The sequence below is a fragment of the Lytechinus variegatus genome, chromosome 7 (genome assembly GCF_018143015.1).
Source record: "Lytechinus variegatus isolate NC3 chromosome 7, Lvar_3.0, whole genome shotgun sequence".
NCBI classification, from domain to species: Eukaryota; Metazoa; Echinodermata; class Echinoidea; order Temnopleuroida; family Toxopneustidae; genus Lytechinus; species Lytechinus variegatus.
The window spans coordinates 17,161,311-17,183,229 of record NC_054746.1 but is presented as its reverse complement, the minus strand read 5'-3'; the positions used below and the strand labels follow the sequence as shown (position 1 = coordinate 17,183,229).

The 21,919-nt window shown below is 36.4% G+C and overlaps 1 protein-coding gene across 1 annotated transcript in view; it reads left to right on the top strand.

The window, feature by feature from the left end:
- LOC121418594 (BTB/POZ domain-containing protein 7-like) overlaps positions 1-21,919 on the top strand; it is a 77,372-nt gene that overhangs the window by 10,879 nt on the left and 44,574 nt on the right. The window contains exons 2-3 of the mRNA XM_041612543.1: positions 3,656-3,776; positions 20,051-21,626. Coding sequence (XP_041468477.1) covers positions 20,441-21,626 — 1,186 coding nt within the window. The 5' untranslated portion in view covers positions 3,656-3,776; positions 20,051-20,440. The remainder of the gene's footprint in view (positions 1-3,655; positions 3,777-20,050; positions 21,627-21,919) is intronic.

The window sequence follows — 21,919 nt, the reverse complement described above, 5'->3', positions numbered from 1 at the left end:
AAGTGCATGAAAGTCACCGTTCCACTTTGAACTTGTGACTGCTCGTCCTGTAGTTATTTTCTTATCACCATTTGTACAAGATGTCTTCGCAAGATTGCACAATACAGGTTAAGAGCTAATTAAGATAAGTGATATTACCTTAGGCTTCTGTGATTCGTTATTACCTGCCTTCTTTAGATATGAAATCTTAACCAGTTGAAGTGTTGAACCATTGAAGTTCATGGCTCAACTTGGGCTGACAATTTTGTGTGTTTTATAATACATGCACCACTAAAAGCGCTCTTCATCATGAGATTCTTGTAAGTTTACTAAATTCATTTCTTAAAGCACACACTGTGAGGGAGAATTAAAAAATCAAGAAAATATGTATATTTATTTCACCAAACAGTGAATTCTAAGCGCAGTGAAGAATAAGAATTTTAGATAATAATCAATAGAGAGATCCCAGGAAAATTGTAGTGTTTAAATGATATTTGTAATCATGAGAGAGAAACACTGTTGAATGCATACATGTATACTATATGATACTGTTGTTAGACACAATTCGTTAGAGATACAAAATGTTAAGAAAGCAGGTTTTGTGGGGTTTTTTTTAATATAAATTCAAGGAAACGGGTATTATTTAGTTCTTTTACAGCGCATAACACAAAGCTACACATGTCCCTATGCACTTGGATGAAATTAAGGAAAGAGATTAGAAAGTACCCGGTAAGTAAAGCGTGTTGGGCACTACATTTATTACAAGTTAAACAGATAGGCCTACTTTTTTAGGGAAGTCTTTGATAAACTTATCTAAATCATGTATATTTCTCATAAGATTAGGAAGTGCATTCCATAAGACGGAAGAGGCAAGAACAACTTCCTTCATGTACCACCTTCGGGGTCCCTGAACACAATGGTTAAAGCACTTGTTAAATTGTACGCTTGATTTTATGATTGATCGTACATTGTAGTCAATGGAATCGATCGTATAAAAAGTGGTCTACGATCATTGCTAAGCTTTGTGTTACAGGCCCCAGGTCATGCTCTTGTAATAAGCCATCAATTGCATATATTATTTTATATGGAATATATCTGCCCTCAGGAAATAAAAGCAATATTAGACTTATTCCAGATTTGATAAATTCTTGACCTCGGAATTCCATTCCAAGCTTCAGCATATTTGACCTTTTGACCTTTCTATGCAAGGTCAAGTTATCTTGGCCAAGCTACAGGTTGTTTATAATTGCATTGATGGGGCATTTGACTTGCTTCTTCTTTTTTTAAATTTGAAACCCACTTGTTGTTTTTTTTTCAAAGATTAAGTAGCCATGTTGCTTCATGTATGTGGTTCATCTTGTTTTATTTTGATCTCTTATGAAGAGCTAGATCTAGGTTCATGTTTAACAGTGCATGAAGCTTTTATTTAGGGCATCCAATAAACATTAAGAGAGAGAGGACATTGTTTAATAGAGAAATGGATGGAAAGATCAACTTATCCCATGAGCTCTTTGGTTTGAAGCCGGTGAAAGTAAGGGGCAGGGATCACGATGCATGTTTATTGTTGGGGGCATTCACGTGAACGGGCGCATTGGTTGTAGATGAGAGAGAAATTGGATGGGGGATTTGAGATTCTGTTTCATTAGTGGGGAGCAGAGGAATGACAGGATAGTATTGAGCTTTGTTGAATGATTTTAAATTGGTTCTTGTGTACATGTACCTATATGGGTCCTTCGTGGATGCACCATCTGAAGGTTAGTTGTTACAAGAACTGTTTATCACATGGGATACTTGACTTTACTGTGAGGTCACTGTACTCTGGTATGTTAACACATGATTAAAGAGATTTTGGTATTCATGTAGGCCTATTGTACATGTATACAGGTAATATGTAGACTACCTGTACTCTTGAGAAGTAGAGATAACATGTTGAAGTATAGGGTTTGAATATATTTATTATGTTGTGTGTTTATGTGAACTATTTTTTAATAGAACTTTATAGAAATCAAAGCACAATGAGTATTGGTAGTATTAAATAATATAAAAAAAATCTTTCAAACTGAAAAGGATGTAGTATCTGTGTTTAGTAGTGTATTTTGATTTTGATTCATGTGTCTGATTTTAGCTTAAAATTTAATTTGATTAAATGCGCCCTAAAAATAATGTGTATGAATTCCATGTACATGTAGACCTATATCGTACCTGAATAATGGATGTCATATCCATATTCACACTTGATGAGTAAATTTTACCTCAATGGCATTCATCTCGATATCTTGCAGGCAATGTAATAGGCAAATTGCTTTATTTTCTTTAATGGTACTAATGGTACTAATTGGAAGAAGCAGTGCTTATTACCTTTGCATGCTTGTCAGGTATCAGAAGCTCTAATTATCTAATTAATGAGTAGTAATCTTTAATTCACAGAAGCATGATGATGATCTCTGACAAGTCAATAAGTGTATTAATGATCTCCGACAAGTAATTAATGCAGATGTGTTGTGTGAATCATTTCACGAATAAAACAACTTTTCAAAGACAGTTAAACTAAAGCAAGAGGTTGATTCATTCTGAGTGTTATAATAAAGAAGAAAAATGAATAAAAACAGTTCTGACTCCAATCAGTTGACACTGTTATTGTACATTTAGCATTTAGGCCTTCATGTAGATCTTTATCATCTTGAAAAATGTAATTTATCAATTTCAGTCTTGAGTTGCTGTCTCTTTAATATTGTATGCTGTCAAGTGACAATGCAAACCATTACTTGTAATTCAATTGAATATTTCATCAAAATGCAAGCTATTTTAATACACAAACTATTTCCCCCCTCTTGGCTTAAGTTGCCTGTGCTGTTTCATCTTTGTTTCATCTTTATCATCATCTTGGAATTAAAATTACAATTACATCAACCCAACATTTGAGTTCAGTATTTTATCAAAATGATTACATTATGTATACATTTGGAGTTAAAATGTAAATTACATCAACCAAACATTTGAGTTTAGAATTTCATTAAAATGATTACATTATGTATACATTTGGAGTTAAAATGTAAATTACATCAACCAAACATTTGAGTTTAGAATTTCATTAAAATGATTACATTATGTATACATTTGGAAACCTGTTATTGCATTATACTTCTGTATGAATTTTATTATTGACTGATGAGTTACTCTTTTAAAATAACATGATTTACACTCATGAACCATTTTGATGTACCTTGTACCTATTAGATTGATAAAAGCATGATAGCCTGGAAGATGCATATTTGCCCAACTTCAATGCCTACAGAAATGAACGTGAGGTCATGCATGTACATACATTCAAGGTCTTACAATCAATATAACATACATGTATGTGGCCATGGAAACATATTTCATACGTGAATGAACATGGTTATCAATTCAGATAAAACACTCGCCATTATCGACTAGTGTACATGTACTCTATAATCAGGAATGTTCATATTCTACTACAATGTGCATTGGATTTAAAGAGAAAGCCAATTGTTTGTTGTACATTATTATGCATAAAATAAAATATGTGGAAGATTAGAAGAATGGTGCGTATTTTGAATTACATAATTGTAGAAGATCAACTTTAATCCCACAAAATATCACCATTTGCTTTTTAAATACATGGAATATTTTCATCTTCTATTCTAATATGCAGGATAGTTTCGCTGTGGTTTTAGAGAGAAAAAAGCCATTTCCTGTCGATATTTCATGTACCAGATCACAAGCTCGTCATTGAAGAATGGAGCAGAATGTTGATGTATACATAAAATATGCAGGTAAGTGTTTGTATCAATTGTGTTTATTGTACTCATTGTTTTTCCCTGATGTTGTTTGTTCCCCCTGGGATCAGGCCCTTCTCCCCCCCCCCCCCATTTCATAAAGGACTTGCAATTGTTGTAACTTTGCCATTATGCATTATGGCAACTACTGTGGAAACCTTGATTATGATTGGCTGCTGAGCCCTGTTACCATGGTAGTTGCCATAATGGCAGAGTTACAACAGTTGCAAGTTCTGAATTAGGGCCCCAAACCTTTTCATGGTTTAAATCTGCAAATGACACAACATTTACTGATATCCCACATTGAATTCATGTGCTCTGGATCAATATTCCTATTGTTTTTACAGGTATATTGCAGCTATTAATATCATTTCAGCTACATGTACATGTACTAGGGTAGTAGAGTGTACTGAATGTAGGGATTTTTATATAAAAAAACATAAATCATGCATCCATCCTGTTATTGTGTTGTGGGCATGGATTTATAGTATGAATACAAAATTATTGAATACCATTTATTGAATAAACTCAGGCAAAAATGTAATCATTGGGGGTTCATTTTAAGTTGAATGTCCTATTTCCCCCACTGATCTATTACTATCTATACCATTTAATAAAAAAAAAATCCTTTTTTGAGACAAAACATTTGTGCCCTGTTACATGTACATAAAGCTAATTAAGCAATTGATCGCAAAGCTAATTCTTACAATTGACGATACATATTTATCAATACAATTAATTGTAGAAATTATTTTCACAATTGATTTCTAAGCTTTATGTTACAAGGTCCATGCACTTCATTTAGTAGTAACTGGTAATGTTACATGTATGTATGAGCATGCTGGTGTGCAGACAACCATAAGGAATGGAAGCTTGCACACAGGTAAATCAGGGCTGAAATTGGCTGGAAATGGTTATCGCATGGCAGACGAAGCGTGATTCCACTCACGAGACCTGCAACTGACTGCAAAGCATATGGGAGACAATATTTATGATTTATGTGCCAGATATGTCTGCCGTTTTATCTGCAAATCTGGAAGAATGAAAAGTATTTCCATATTGCACAAATGTTGTTTTTCGATTTCAGACAGGAACTATGGTGGCTTGGGTTGCGTTCAAGTGATTTTCATGGGCTAGAGTCACAAACATGCTGAATCACAAATCAGACAGTGATTAGTATAACATTGATAACTCTGATAATGATAAAAATGATAAATTACAGGCCCATTACTAAATAATAAGAAATAAAGATATCTAACTACTATTACTACTTATACTACTTCTAATAATAATAATATTAATTATACATGTAAGAATAACAGTAATAATAATATTAACTCTTTGGACGTTGAATGAATGACAAATGTACTGATGATATTTTCTTTCTTTAAATATGGAGTTCCAAATTTCACCATCGATATTGATAATTATTGAATAGTAAGGGAGAAAAGTAATTATTACGATTGTTGAATTTGATTGTATGAATGAGCAAAAGTGCAACATCAGCGCAGCAAGAGTTAATAATGATATTAATAATATAACAATAATAGTGATAATAATTTTCAGTGATATAAATCCAAGTATGATGATGAATATGGTGATAATAGTCACCAATACTAGTGATCCTGATGTTGATGATGTATACAATAATCTCAATAATGCCAACCCATGTTAGTCTAAATGTCTGATTGACTCTATTAATTATTCAATCTTGATGAAGAAGCAATTCATTAAGACGGACATGTACCTGTGAATGATGGTCATTAAAAGGACATTAGTCATTAGGCTTCAGTCGTTTTGAAGGAAAATTCAATTGTACAGTCACACATTTCTAATAGCTTGATTGTATTTGTAATTCCTAAAAATGTCTTTGGATGCGGTCAGGCTTCACTGATTGAATGGGGATAGTGATGGGTTATATTGGTTTCTAGTGCAAAGCTTGTATTACAATAGGGAGGCTATGACTCACCCACGGGCTTGGAAAACCCTTTACTAATTAAGTTCCCGCAAAATTTCAACATTGTGGAGTAGCAGAGAGTGTCCATTTTGGCAGATTATGCAGCAAGAGTTTATAGTCTGAGAAATTAAAATGAAAAAGAGGGAAGAGCAGATGAAAAATAAGTGAATTACTTTGAAATAGTTTTTCTTTTTAATACATGTGCATGTAGGATTGTAGAGCAAAAAGAGGCATATGTTGTTGTGCATATTACAGTTTACAGCGATTTTATATTTTAGTTTGATGACCAGTTATTGGATATTAAAAAAGGTAGTAAAATAATTGATAACTCTTGAAAAGGTAATGAATATTTTATTTTATAACTCTTAAGAGTGCATTATTAAAAGTTAACACATTCATTACAGGATGTACTATGTATTCATTTCATTTTCTCAAGCCAAAGGAAACCATATTTTGAATTATATTTTTCATAGAATCATATAGGTCTTTCTTACTCCCAATTTGTTGTTTTGACCTGATAGCCAAAGTTAGCTCTGATGCTTAACCCACAGGAGACTGGCTGACATGTAATGTATAACATGCATTCTCCATAGACTCAACCCCTCATATATATTTATGCTCAGTATTCAATGGGTTAATTCATTTACGTTATCCATCCAGATTGTCATCAGATACATGTAGATTGGCAGTACAGATTCTGTATTAACAGGGAAGGAAATTTAGGATTTTTTTTCTTATTATCAAGGCATGCATCATCAATTCATTCATTCAAATGAAGTGTAATGTGACAGATAAAAGGATGACTCACAGTTTAACCAAGCCAGCCCACAAATTAGTATGCAAATGCAAGCAGGCAACTCACATACAGTGTACATTCTGGTCGACTGAAATTGGGAGAAAAACCCTTTTGATGAAATCACAAGACAACCAACATACTGTGGATATTCTGGTTTTCTTTAAAAATCATTACATGACAGAACTTTCATTTTGTTCCATATTCCTTGTATTAAAAACACACTAATGAAAAAAATATATATACACAGAGCAGCACTGAAGAATATACATTTCTTGGTTACATACAAATCTTGATTTTTTTTCTTTCCATTTTGTTTTCTGAAGGGCTAGTAGAAATGAGTGAAGTTATAATACATGTATTTTTTTCTTTCATGTATACTTAAAATTCATCTTCATTACACATGCCCATTTAATGGTAATAATAATACATGAAGCTTGATATGTATTTTTTTGTTAACACACTTCAAGGTTACATAAAAACACTAACTATAAATTTGAATATTCTCTTCTAACTTTCCAAGTGTTTACTTATGTAAAACAAAAGGAAAACTATAGGGCCTATATGTTTCTCAGCTCTATAGTAGCCGTGCCTTAAAAAAACCCAGGTTGGTGTGCATGTGTTGACCAAAATGTAGTAAAGCATCTAAAAATCTAGGCCTATAAAAAAAAATGATAGTATTGTATGTCACACCAAACAAAAAAATTGTACCTAATAAAGGGAAACCAGAATCTATAGAGATCGCTATGAAGAAATTAAATATTTAACAAATAAGAAATTTTAGATATAGAATTTTTTTCTCTCACAAGTATTTCCACACATGCAACATAATATTGTAAGTGCATTACAAGGATAGGGAAACATTAGCTGCTTGGAGTTCATTCAATGCTACAGATGAATGTAAAAACACATTAGACGATCTTGCACACCAAAGTGTAATTTAACCTTCCCAACCTTAAAATGGGCCAATGTCATTCTTCAATAAACGCCTCTTCATCCCGGAAATGGGCTTAATATATTGAGACAAGGAATACCATGCTATAAAAAGATTCGACATTGACGCATCCATACATTTTCTAATGATCATACCCACTGCCTTTCATAATTCATGAAGAACAGTCATAGCAAAGTCTGAACAGCTTTTAGGTTGCTATGGCAATCGTGCAACAGGTGTATTTGAAAGTGTGAAACTCACAACATGCCACTCAGATCATTTGCATACCGTAATTTAAAGTGTAGTAGATTGATGAATGTATTTGAGAAAATGGAGTGGATTGATTATTCAGTCTTGTAGATGAGAAGTTTGTCTACCAATTCATGTTATCTTCTCATGTTTTTAGTTTAATGAATAGGCTTATAATTTTCAAATCTCTGTGATGCAAATTTTACATCAATTGGTATCTGATTAAATGTTTTCAGTTATACCTCAAAGTTCAGTTTTAATTCTGATTAAAAAGCAACAAAATTTATCACATCCTATCACATTGTATGTATATATATACCCCTATTGGAGTTAAATTTTTCAATGAACAATAAAAATGAAATTATAGGGAAAAAAAATCATTGCCTCGCTGGCAGAAGAGTGGTAGGTTTTTTATGCACAGTTATTGTCAACTCCTTCGTAGAATCTGGCATAAGGGCGATAGCCCATGGCAAACGTGCACTACACAAGATGTACAGTGCGAGAGTAACACCTTTCTGCCGAACAAACAGGAATGAGAATTGGCATGTGAAATCCTAACACGTTGTAATAGAACTATAATATTTGTATTGGTTTAACTTTGAAATTTGATGCTCAATTATTTATAGCATATAAACTGATAGTGAAACCTCCATATGTTGTTTTGATGCTCTAAAAATATCAAAAATATTTTTTTGTCAGCAAAGGAATTCAAATGATTTTTCTGTCTTGTAAACTGTTGATTATGCATGGACAAAATACCAAATACTTCCATAACCTAATTCAATTCCTCGTTTGCTTGTTGCATTATGCATCTTCTCTACCACCCAACCCCCAAAAAGAAGAAAATCATGATTCATATTTTCCCCATCTCATTTTCCCTTTTATTTGCAATAGATACAGTCCTGTATGGGACACAGCTGTCACAATGCAAACACATATTCTGTCTGAATGTTTCCCCTGGGTAAAAACTACATGTACTACAATCTCCGCATCTCTGTACTTCTAGCCTATTTTCTAAATGGCATGGCAAAGGTCCCCTGTCTTTATTGCTTTTTGAGAGGATCTTCCAGTCTGGAAAATTGATGAGATCAATTTCGTCCGCCTCCTCAAAAATTAAATGATATTCCTTAACCCAATGAATACTGCATGCGGTTTTTGCCTTTCAATTTTTAATGCTCAGTGTTTGGTTCATGCTTTAATATGATCTGAGGGCTGGAGGCTTACATGTAGTTTGTAGTCATGTTTTCATGAAAAATAATCTACCTGTACATGTACTTGTTACGGGGGCAGGGGGGGGGGGGGGGTGAACCATGTGTGGTCTCTCATTGACTGTGTGTTATAACATAGTTTAAAAATTTACGTTTTCAGATACCTACTGTACATGTGCTAATAGTACTGAGAATAAATTAACCTATAATTCGTGTAGAGAAACTAAAAATGTTTTGATAGGAAAAATAATTATTTTGCTACTTGGTAACATAATCATTGCGGTATAAATGTATTGAGTAGTTAAATACCGGGGGGGCACTTTTATTGACGAGTGGATACCCTGCGCGACCATGGTGTCTCGAAAAGCACCCTAAACACATATTTTCCATATTCTGAAAATGCACCCCTTAACAAGTATTGTCGTGTGAAACCCTACCCTTAACAAGTATTAGAAACAAAACGATACTCTTGACGAGTATTCCCTGAAATGAACCCCTAAACAAGTACAGTGATACATGTATGTCACAGGTCCGTCGGTCGTCGGTTTTACTTTTACACATCATTTGGTTTAGTACGGCCCCACCTTCCACGCGTTGTGCAATATCGGACTCTAAACACGTAGTGTTGGGGCAAATTTGACCCTAAACACGTAACTTTCCTTATGAAATAGATATTCTTTTTTCATAAATTTTGTGTTTTTGACACCCTTATCACGTTACGTACGTAACGTGCCCTATCTTGAAAAAGACATCCTTTTTGTGGTCATGCATGGTATCCACTCGTCAATGTAAGTGGCCCCCCCCCCCCTGGGTTAAATAGCATGTTATTATTCAAGTGGGTCTATATTACTAGATAGCACTAGCATTATGGGTCAGGAAACTGGCCAGGTATGAGTAGTTGAGGACTTGAGATGGTGCTATTGGTTCGTATCTTGCTCTGAAATTTCATGGCTTCAGGTTATATTTTGGCATGACTTATTTCAAAATTGAAAGAAGAATAACTTTCCTGTAACTAATAATATGACACCATTTGCAAAATACTGAATTTCAGTAACTTCAGTATAAATGTTTGATACATGTGCCGCGGTTGAGACCCCCTTTTTCAGCCTAAATTTCCATTCCACGGCATCACCAATTCAGGCAGCCATAGAGATTCCCATTTTTTCCCGTTCCGGAGACCCTCAAACTTGTAATTTCTCACTCCAGAGAGCACCCATCATGATCTATTCAGCCTGTCAGAGCGGCAAGGTCGATCAGCGCAGAGCCCTGATGTCAGCCCGCAGGAGTTCCCCTCGCCCGCAGCTAGCTGGCGTCATATTAATCTAGCAAGATGCATGCACGTTATTTACATACTGCACATGTAGCTGCTACTGATTACGATTACGATCTAATGAGTTCTGGAGACCCTGTTTTTGATGTGGTCCGTTCCAGAGCTTTGCCCTTTTTACAATCGTTGATCCAAGAGCCGCTCTGGAGACCCTCATGCAGGGCTCGAAATTGGTGGTGGTCGGGGGGGCCATTGACCGCCTAAAGCTCCGTCGGGCATCCTAAAAATCCGGTAATAGTGTTCGGGCTGACCACCAAAAAAAAAATAAATGAAGAATTTTTTGAAAACCGAAAATGAGTAGGTCTAAAACGAATGAAACTTCTCTCACGCAGAGCATTTAAACTTATATTTTGTTGCTTACGTTTAGAAATTTGAAATCCGTTTAGACGAATTCTGCACTGATTATTCCATTTTTTTTACAATTCTCCCCGACTTCATTGTAGATTCGATTCACATTGCGCATCAAAGACAGTCTCGCTTACTCTATAGTCCCACGCATGCAATCAATCCCGTGATCGAAAGTGCATGCCCACACTGAGCAAGACTGGTACCTAGTTTTGTAAATTTTGTGTGTATGACGCACACACTCTTATGCCGCGGTATACGGTATCATTCAACAGACTGGTGATCCCACCACTTGGTATTGTGCATGTGCGGCACTACCATAGATATATATACAGTCAATCACCATAACACACATCTAAGTACAGGCGCTGTCACTCAACAAAATACCCTGCTGAAATACAAATTTCGTCATTAAAATTGATTTATCTGCGCCATATTTCCAAAGCATGCGACGGATTAGTTCAGATTCAGGAAGCAGGGTCCCCGAAAATGCACTAAAAATGAAGAAATATGTGATCTCTTCCGAGTTTGCAAACTTTATTTTCTCGCTTAAATATGATGGTATCTTCAAAATTCCAATAAAAAACCAAATCAGATTTTTTTTCTTTCTTGCAGTTACGGCGATATCGGACTTTGCAATTGTTTTTGAAGTTGCAAGAGAGATCCCAGAGAACATGAGAGCAAATCGCTCGCCAATCTTGTGATTTTTTTGCTATTCAGCAGCAATAAAAATAGTAAATATCAAGAAAATTGATGCTGCAATCAAAAAGGGAAGTGGGCATGGACGAGAAACATCACATTTTTTAAAGCCAATTTTTAAAACTAATAAATAATAAAAAATTTCATGCGGCAGCCAAAATAGATGCGCACGAGGACGATCAACTACTTTCTTTTTTTACTTGGCCTACATGTATTCCTTTCATTATAGTATCAAATTCAACGTGTGGTGAGCTTGTTGTGTCCCGGGGGGCCACTTACATTGACGAGTGGATACCATGCGCGACCAAAAAACACGTAAAAAGGATGTCTTTTTTAAGATAGGGCACGTTACATACGTAACGTGGTAAGGGTGTCAAAAATACAAAAACATTGAAAACAGGGTATCGATTTTGCTCGGAAAAATATACGTGTTTAGGGTCAAATATGCGGGGATGATAAAACAAAATCAAAATGTTTTATAAAGGATGTCCTTTTTGCCCCAACACTATGTGTTTAGAGTCCGATTTGCACGAGGTGTGGAAGGTGGGGCCGTACTAAACCAAAATAGTGGTGTTTAAAGGTAAAAGCGACGACCGACGGACGCGTGACATAGCAATAAAATATCTCTGTACTTGTTTAGGGGTTCATTTCATAGAATAAAGAGTATCGTTTTGTTTCCAATACTTGTTAAGGGGTGCATTTTCAGATATGGAAAATACATCGCTGTACTTGTTTGGGGGCTCAGTTCTGGGAATACTTGCCAATAGTATTTGTTTCCAATACTTGGTAAGGGTAGGGTTTCACACGCCAATACTTGTTAAGGGGTGCATTTTCAGAATAGGGGAGACCGGGGTTAGATGGAACATGGGGTAAGTTGAAACATTGTAATTTTCTTTAACGCCTGTAAAATAAATTGATGCAATACTGCCCTCAATTTATTGCTATTTATACAACAGTTGTATTATTAATGCCATTTGACCACCTTAAGTTCAGTCCAAGGTGCCCGGCTGACTTCCAAAAATTAAAGTTAATCGAGAGGCCTGCTCATGTAAGATTTAGTTCCAGAGCCCCCTATTATTTTTGAGTTGGCATGGTATCATGTTTTAATTTGAGTACCCCCCCCCCACCTGGGAACTTGTCTTTCAATTCTAATTTTGTTTTTGTAAGACAAAGGCCTAAATATTCTTGAAAGACAACATAAAGGGAAAGTGGACCTTTTAGCCTCGGATGATGTTGTAGAAAGCGTGACATTGACCATACCTTTTGAAAAAAGAAACTCTCAAACTTAGTCCCAAATGCATGCATATGATTGGTTGATTGATTAAGTTGCATTTGATTTTTTGAGGATTTGGTTTGATTGCAGCTCTTTCTACATCAGGCCCCTGTATTTTGTTGGTTGTGTTGTCCAGAGTTTCCAGACTTGGACATCGGTAGCCGACGGATCTCTTCAAAAGATAAAAGGGAAACAAATTTGCCTTCCACTCTTCGCATGCTCAACATTATGCATACCAGGCATATCTATATACTGTACAGATGTATGTCTGCTGGCTGTCTTTTTTTTGAAAGAGATCATGTGGAAAAGCCATTGACATGCCTTCCTGTAGAAGCTTGAATGAGGATCAAAGTCCTTGGGTGACAGCTGAATCAAACCCAGTGGAATGAATGGTAGAAAGAAACCCCCATCCAAAGATATGAATCTCTGACATCCCATGTATGGATCCATATTTCATTACAGTCTGCCTTTAATATCGATGGTGTAGATCCGTACTTCTATACCGTTCTTTACTGAGAAATAGTTGCTTCATGTATATATTTAAAGCCGTTTCCTAAAGGATTGTTATTCTGAATTTTTTTTACTGAAGGCTAATATTTTTCAAAGGTTTGTCTGTTCTAAAGGTTCAGTAGCCTGAGGTTCTTCAGTATGTAGAGTCCATTATCGCAAAGTTCTGTTGATGAAAAAATGCTACATGTAATTTTTTTTGGGGGGGATGCTTTCACAACCTACAGGCTAAATCTGCAATATTGGAGAAGCTTCCATTGCAGTGAATGGAGATTTTCTAGGGCTGTTTTGTTTTTGTTTTTCAGGGCTCTTTTTACCATTTAGGTGGCGAAATTACCCTTAGACGCCATCCCGGAGGGGCCACTTATACTGATGAGTGGATACCATGCACGACCCCCAAAACACGTAAAAGGGATGTCTTTTTCAAGATAAGGCACGTTACGTACGTAACGTGATAAGGGTGTCAAAAACACTAAAATGATGAAAAAATGGTATCTATTTTTGCTAGGAAAGCTACGTGTTTAGGGTCAAATTTGCGAGGGTGTAAAAAATCAAGACTGTTTTATAAAGGATGTAGTTTTGCCACAAGAGTCAACATTACGTGTTTAGAGTACGATTTGCACGAAATATTGGAGGTGGGCTGTACTAAACCCAATGATGTAGGTAAAGGTAAAACCGACGACCAACGTGGGTGACGTATAACCCCGGGGGCCACTTACATTGACGAGTGGATACCATGCGCGACCAAAAAAACACGTAAAAAGGATGTCTTTTTCACGATAGGGCACGTTACGTACGTAACGTGATAAGGGTGTCAAAAACACAAAAATAATGAAAAAAGGGTATCTATTTCACTAGGAAAATTACGTGTTTAGGGTCGAATTTGCGGGGATGATAAAACAAAATGTTTTATATAGGATGTCCTTTTTGCCCCAACACTTCGTGTTTAGAGTCCGATTTGCGCGAGGTGTACATGTAGAAGGTGGGGTCGTACTAAACCAAATAAGGTAAAGCCGACGACCGAAGGACCCGTAGCAATAAAACATTCCTGTACTTGTTTAGGGGTTCATTTCAGGGAATATTTGCCAAGAGTATCGTTTTGTTTCCAAAACTTGTTAAGGGTAGGGCTTCACACGCCAATACTTCTTAAGGGGAGCATTTTCAGAATATGGAAATTACGTGTTTAGGGTGCTCTTGGAGACCCCATGGTCGCGCATGGTATCCACTCGTGAATGGAAGTGGCCCCCCCGGGCATATAACAAAAATATGGCTGTAGATGTTAAGGGGGTCAATTCAGGGAATACTTGCGAAGAGCATCGTTTTGTTTCCAATACAAAAAGGGTAGGGTTTCACACACCAATACTTGTTAAAGGTTGCATTTTCAGAATATGGAAAATACGTGTTTAGGTTGCTTTTTGAGATCTCATGGTCGCGCATGGTATCCACTCATGAATGGAAGTGCCTCCCCTTGGACCCCATATGATTTTTTGTATGCATTGATACTGTAGGTCTAATCCTCAAGGGTACGTTCAATGTTGATTTTCAAATTTAACCAGCAACATGAATCATGATTGAAAACTCAATTTCAAAATACCGAACACAAACAAGTGCACTGATCAGTGTCAAAAATATGAAGCCGTTTATATGTTGATCGTCTTTAAATTTCCCATTTTCGTTTGTGTAGTTTGACCTATCATAAGAAAGATCAGATCTGGCACCTGTTTGTGTAGCCATCCACTGTGAGAGCAAATTTAAAGAGGTTTCAAAACTCAATTGTTTTCAATGTCGCATTCGCGATGCTCAGGGTCGTAAAATTTAAGCTGATCCCGTTTACAAACACATTTTTTTTTTACATTTAAATTTTCTACCGAATCATGATTTGAAAGACTTATAACCCGGAATAGAGTAAATTGAACACACCCTTTGTTTATCATTTATATCTGTTTCTTGTAATCACGTTTTCAATCATGATCCATGTTGCCGTTTGAATTTTGAAACTGACATTGAACAAACCCTAAAGAGTATTGAAAAAAGATGGCTTGGTATTTAGAAAACAAAATATGTTTCATTCATCAAATAAAAAAGTTTCATTAACAGGAAAAATGAATGCATAGTATGAATTGGGGTAGGCATGAAGAGCCTTTAAACTCATTCATGTTTTACCTTTGGACTGGTGAACATTTTTTAATAGATAATTACTATAAATGAAAATTTAGAAAGTAGAAACTTTGATGAAAAATTAAATAGAACATTTTTGAAATGGAATGGCTAATTTGTATTGTTTTTATGCATGTATGTGGAGATTAGAGGTTTTTACTATTTTCTTTTACTTTTTTCAGTATGAAAAATAGATTTTTAATATATTGACAGGGTGCAACAAACCTGCTTGCCCGCTTGCCAGGGGCAAGTGAAAATGATGTGCGAGCAAGGAGCAAGCATTTCTCAAAGTCGATTGCCCGATCGGGCAAGTGGTTGTTTTGGAAATAAAATATCAGTAGACCCCTCTAAATTTCAAAATCTTTTGGATAATCACAACTATCTCTCAGATTATGTCAAACCAGTGAAAAAAACAGTGGAAACTGATGTAAAATCAGCGCCAATTACCAATAATTTATCACCAGTTACCTCGTTCGAAAAAACGTGCCATTGCATCTTACGTTCTATGTGTGCAATGACTGCGCATGCGCTACTTGAGCAATTTGGCAATGCACACCAAAAAAAAAAACCCACCAAAAGTGGCAAAAATTTCACATTTTGCAAATCCATGAAATGGCAATCTATTTTCTATTTTACCTTGAGATTGTTTTGTATGACCTTTAGTGCCATCACAATAAACAAAATTATAAAACAAATAGGGCAAGCAGTTTTTTCTATCAAGCAAGCAAATTTTTTCATCACATGTCCTGTCGGGCAAGTGATGATAACAAATTTGGTAGAGGCCTTAATTATTGACAATAATTCAATTAATTTGTGTAGATTGCAGTGTAGGTCATGCGCATTCCCCTCCATAATATTTGGAAATTTGGTTACCGATAGCTTGTGAGCAGTGATTAACATACGATGATGCATAATGTCTTTGGTGTTATAGACCGGTTCCTTTTCTCAGCTCACTGCCCATAATGATCTACAGACCAGAGCAAATCCAATTAGTTGGGATGAATTGAAGGCCAGCCCCAAATTAACCAGATTTTCATCCCGGCTACCTACTCTCTCTCTCCCTCTCGATGGACGCATGATATTATTAAATTCTGCAAGAACACGTTTTCCAATATGGTGTAATGGAAACTTCATGGAATGTGGACAAGTTAAAAGAGATGCCCGGATGTGCCTGCCATTAATCTAATAGAAGCTTCATGTGCATGTGGAAAATGTAACAAATTAGAATTCAAATGATGGTAATAATTATGAGATGTATCACCTTATTCACCCACATATATACCTGCATATGCCTTGTACTGAAAGGGGATGTTAATGCAAACAAGCAGTTTTTGTGCTTAGGCCTCGTGTGGATTAAAAATTATACAAACATTTTCATCATGCTAATATAAACAATGATCATACATGTAGTTATATTGGTCAATATAACACAAATACGTATAAATAAACTTCGCTGATAAGCAAATAAGCAATCAAAATCAAAACAGTAATTGACAAGGAAAGAAATGTGTACAAATTCTGGAATATTATATTATTGTAATTGGTTTGACTGAAGAAAAAGAGGGGCATAACCCGGGGGGGGGGGGGGGCACTCTGTATATAATGCATAGTGGGTATGTGCCGCGGAGGGGACCCCCATTTTTAAACTCAAATTTCCGTTCCGAGGCATAGCATTTTTGTCTTGTTGAGAAAAAGAACAAAGAAAGCCGCTCCAAAGCATAGCATTTTCTTCTTATCGAGAAAAAAGAAGAGAGAAATCCACTCCAAAGCTTCGCATATTTTTTCGTTACGCCGCTCCGATCGCATCGATATGCTACAATGAGCTGCAAATTTGGTGAAGAGCTCACCCGGCTGAGGCCGCGCTAGCTGTATCATGCACGCATGACCGTTCCATAGGGATGCCTACGCACTCACTCACACGCTGGCGATCCGTTCCAAGGACCCCCGTTTTCACAAACATTTGTCGTACCGAAGCCCGTTCCGAGGACCCTCCTTTTTACAATAAGCCCGCTCCAAGGCCCCCGTTTTTTGTCTCGCCCGCGGCACACCCCCACCACTTTTTGGTCGAGTGCCCCCCCCCCCGGGGGGGCATAACATGGATGAGAGAAATGTGGAAGAATTACAAGCACGGAATTAAATATTCATGAAAATATGGATATTTGTTACTATTTTTGGTTAAGCACGGAATTAAATATTCATGAAAATATGGATATTTGTTACTATTTTTGGTTGTCAGGGATAGGAGGTATGTGTATCTGTTCCTCGCGATTCAAATCATCAGTTCAAAAATTGCAGCTAATTGTTATCTTTATTAAAATGCACACAATTATATTTCATGTACAAACAACTGCATGGCATGTTTTTATATGCCTAACTCATGTAGCCTCCCACACAACATCGCTGTCACTCTGTTCAGACCTAGTGTCCTTGAACTCCACAACTTCATTTGGATTATTTGATTAACCCTTTTCACCTTGGGAGAAAACATGGGCTTACCTGTAATGCAGGTTCAAGTCTCATATTATGAATCTCATTGGAGAGAAACAAAGGATGTATCAACATGGGTACTTCATGACCTAACTTTACCAATGGGATTGCAAGGAAAGAAAAACAAGGAAATTAATATTAATTTGCTTGGTTTGCACTTGATAGAAAGAGTGGTTTCTAGGCCTATAATATCTCAATCTTTACATCATTGTTAGGGTTATATTGATGATGATCTTCTACATCTTTCCTGAAGGGGAGCATTTCCTAAAACAAATATTGATTTTTCACTGACGACGTAATGTTATAGTTACTGAAGCCATTGCACCTGGGCTCCATAACACAAAGATTAGCGATCAATCGCTAAATGAACTGACCAATCAAGATCAAGTTTACAAGCAAATTTGGCTCAAAATACTGGCCAGGAACTAATCAGAAGTGTTCTTTCATATTTGCAATTCATCGCAAACCTTTGTGTTACGGGGAGCCCTGATTGGCTGCGGGCAAATATGTCAGTGAAAATCACTGTCGAGCTGCTTCAAAAAGCCCTCTCCTTGTCCTCTAATACCCATGGAATGAATGAGATACATGCATTATGCATATCACTTTTTTTTCATATGGAACAAGAATGTGATTATTTATCCAAACATTGCGCGTCCTGGCCTAATGGGAAAGGCAAGCATGGAATAGCATGCAGATAATGGATGTTATCTTGGAGAGTCCCTGCTATCTTACCAAACAACAAACTACCACTGCAAACATTCACTAATGGAAAGGATCCTAAATGTCACAAGTTCAAGAATATTTGTATTCTGCTTCTATTTTGTCCCTCTCTCTGCTTTTGTTTACATTCAAGACATTTTCATTTTACTGTGACTGAGTTATGTTGCCAGTTTGCTGCATTATTACTGCATTTATTATACTGAGGTCTTGTCTTGTGTGGAGATGCTGCAAGACGGTAGGCGAAAAATGCTGTCCTTACGACCCCGCAACAATATATATGCAGCATCAAAATCACAGATTGCCTAGCATCATCTCTGAAACTACATGTACATGTATTTTCAATTTATAACAAGCAATTTACATTTTAAGTGAAATAGAAAAAAGCGTTTGTTTTCTGACATTTGTTGTATTCATTTTATTATTTTCATGTTATTCGCTTTATGTGTATAATTCTATTCTAGATGGGAATCATATCTTAACTTTTAGAAAACAAAGAAGATTAACATCAAATAGAAATATACAAAGCAATATATTAATGGTCTTGAAATTTATTTTTAAAAGGTTTTTTTGTTTTCGTCAAATGCTGTTTGTCATGTGTTCTCATTTAAAAATCTGAGAATTTCGCACAACCAAAATTTTGAATGGAACTGACCAGTGGTGTTGTGTGTGTGTATGCATGCTCGCAACCATTTTTTTTTTGCCTCAAGATTCTTGTCAACAAACAATCCCCTTGGTTTGATCATGGAGAGCAAATAGAACGACAGACATTTCCTGTCACCCAATACAGTCTCTGGAGTATTGGAGTGATACTATGGTTCATGGTGACGGTTCAGAGGCTACCAGTCTCATACACTCTCTTCCGTTTCATCTCCAGGGCCTTGTTGTTCCTTCAACTACAAAAAAGAAATGGAGTCGGTATATCCCTGTATTTCGTGATTTGTGAAGTGGTATCTATTTACCAAAATCTCAATTTGCCGTTTGATGCTTCTCCAATGCATTGGCCTTCATGTGTCAGAAGTCGTTGTTTTTACCCCCAAAGTATATTATCTTTAATGAAACACTTGTGCATGAACTTGTAATGTGCACAAAGAAAAAACTAAAGAACTAAAAAAATGTTAAATTGCTTTATAGTTCTTTACAAAAATAGGAAAACTCATCTCTAAAGCTACCCCCAAAAATGCATTGAATTGTGAAATATAAAAAAAAAGATGTGTAGAAACGAATGACTTTTTTATTTGTTCCATATAAATCTTTCTTCTTTACCTGTCTTGAAACAGCTTTGCAAATTATCCAATGAATAAGATATTCACTACTTTTGTTGTTTATTTGTCAGACAGCCTCCAGTCCTCTTTGCATAACTAGCTTTATTTGTATGTCCTGCTGTCCCATTCGTGGATTTTTCCTGTCCCATTAAATTGAATGATTGATTACAAGCATCTATGTTTATATACAGTCATGGGGGTACAGAGACTGGAAAATTACCCCCAATCTTCACTAACATGCTTGAAATCTGTGTCCATTATTTTTATGGTTGTCGCTGTTTAACTCTCGGAACAAGATAATTGATTGAATACTGTTCTTCTTTTTTTTCTGTCTCCCCCTTTTCTGTGTGCAGGTCAGCAATGAGTCATGGAGAAGTCGACTTGATATTGATCAAGCTCTCTGCCTGTGTCAGGTTGTAAAACACTCCATTCAGATTTGCTGATCTTGGACTGAACCCAGAGTCATATTGCTCAGAACTTAGTCATCGTGTTTCACCAAACTTTCGTTGGCTACACTTGAAAATTTTAACGTAGCTGTGCCGTCAAATACACAATTGAACAGGCAATACTACTAAGAGTAAAATTGTCAGATGCATCAACCGTAATTACAAAAGTGATATTTTTTAGGATTGAGACTTGATAGCATTGAATGGACAAAAGTTACCATGCTATTGATTATATCCATTGATTTTTGTGAATGAGACAAAATGTAAACTTTGATATTTATAGTGAGTTGATAAACAATGGGAAGTAACCCTTCAAGTCATAGGGACTCCGGTGAGTCCGCGAGAGAGGAAGGAAGCACTGCAAGGGATCATTCAAGCACCATGTATCCCACTTCACTTCATGGACACCTTGGAGATGAGGTCTTAGAACCTCCAAGCCAAACATTGCCATCTCCTGCAAAAGTGGACAAAGTGAAAAAGAAGAAGCCCCCAAGCTTTTCCTCCCTAAAGAGGAGAATTGTGAGAAGAAAGACTGCTGGTAAGTTTCAGGATCATGCTCGTTCTATACGGGATCTCATAGTAACATGGAATCCTCTGGATGTTTGCTCCCTTATCGAGGAATATGATGCTCTTGCAGCTCTCAAGGAGATCACCATTCAGACAGACTTGGCTAGGACATCAGCATCACCACTGAAAAATGATCTGTTGCAGCTTTTTAATAGTAAAAACTGTGCGGATGTGAATTTGCTTTACAAAGGATCAACATTCCCAGCTCATCGTGCCATACTTTCTGCGAGATGCAGTTTCTTTAGAGAACTCTTACGGAGAAACCCTACGGTAGGTGCAGAGGTTCCAGTGGACCTTGGTTGGTCAGGGGTAACAGTGAACATGTTTGCTTCATTACTCAGATACCTGTATACGGGAGAGTTCAACACCCAAGATTCGCAATTAGAAAACTTTGATGTATTGATCCGATTAGGAGAGCGATTTGGAACACCGAATGCACTTGAGCATGACTTCAGGATGTTACTGGATACAGGCAATTATGGAGATGCTGCACTTGTGTTTTCTTGCGATACTGAATCAGTTGGAGTAACTCGTGCTGTGGAGGCATCGAGGACATCTGTTGGGAGTTCTGTTAAGTGCCATAAAGCTATCTTGTCCGCAAGATCACCATTCTTTCGGAGTGTTCTCCAGAGGAGACACCAGCAGAGCAGTGACTCTACTACAAGGACGTTGCCAAGCATTACACCCATTGTTCTTGATGAGTCAGTCATACCCAAGAAGTATGTTCATGTACTGTTGTATGCCCTTTATCAGGATGTAGTGGACTTAAGCCTTGTCTTGCCAGACAGTCCTAGTGTTGGAAGCCTTGGAGAAGCCCAAGCTATGGCATCAGGAAGGACACCACTTACCAAGGTGGAGCAGGCCATGGAGTTGTATCAGATTGCAAGATTCCTTGATTTTGCAACTATGGCTCATGGTAAGATAAGAAAATCAGAATGAAAATCCTGAATAGTAATTAGGGATCAGTTTGTTCTATATGCAAAAATTGTTTTTACATTGGTTATTGTTTTGTCTATAAAAATAAACACATATTTACAATCTTTAAAAAATTATTTGTGTAAATTACTACTTGCTCAGACTTCCAAGAAAAATCAATTTTATATGAAATGTCCATCTTAAAAATAATGAGAACTTTGTTCATTGTTCAAATGTCAAATTAAAATTGTGTACAGGTAGGCTACTTTAGTACTAATACTGCATAATTTGCAC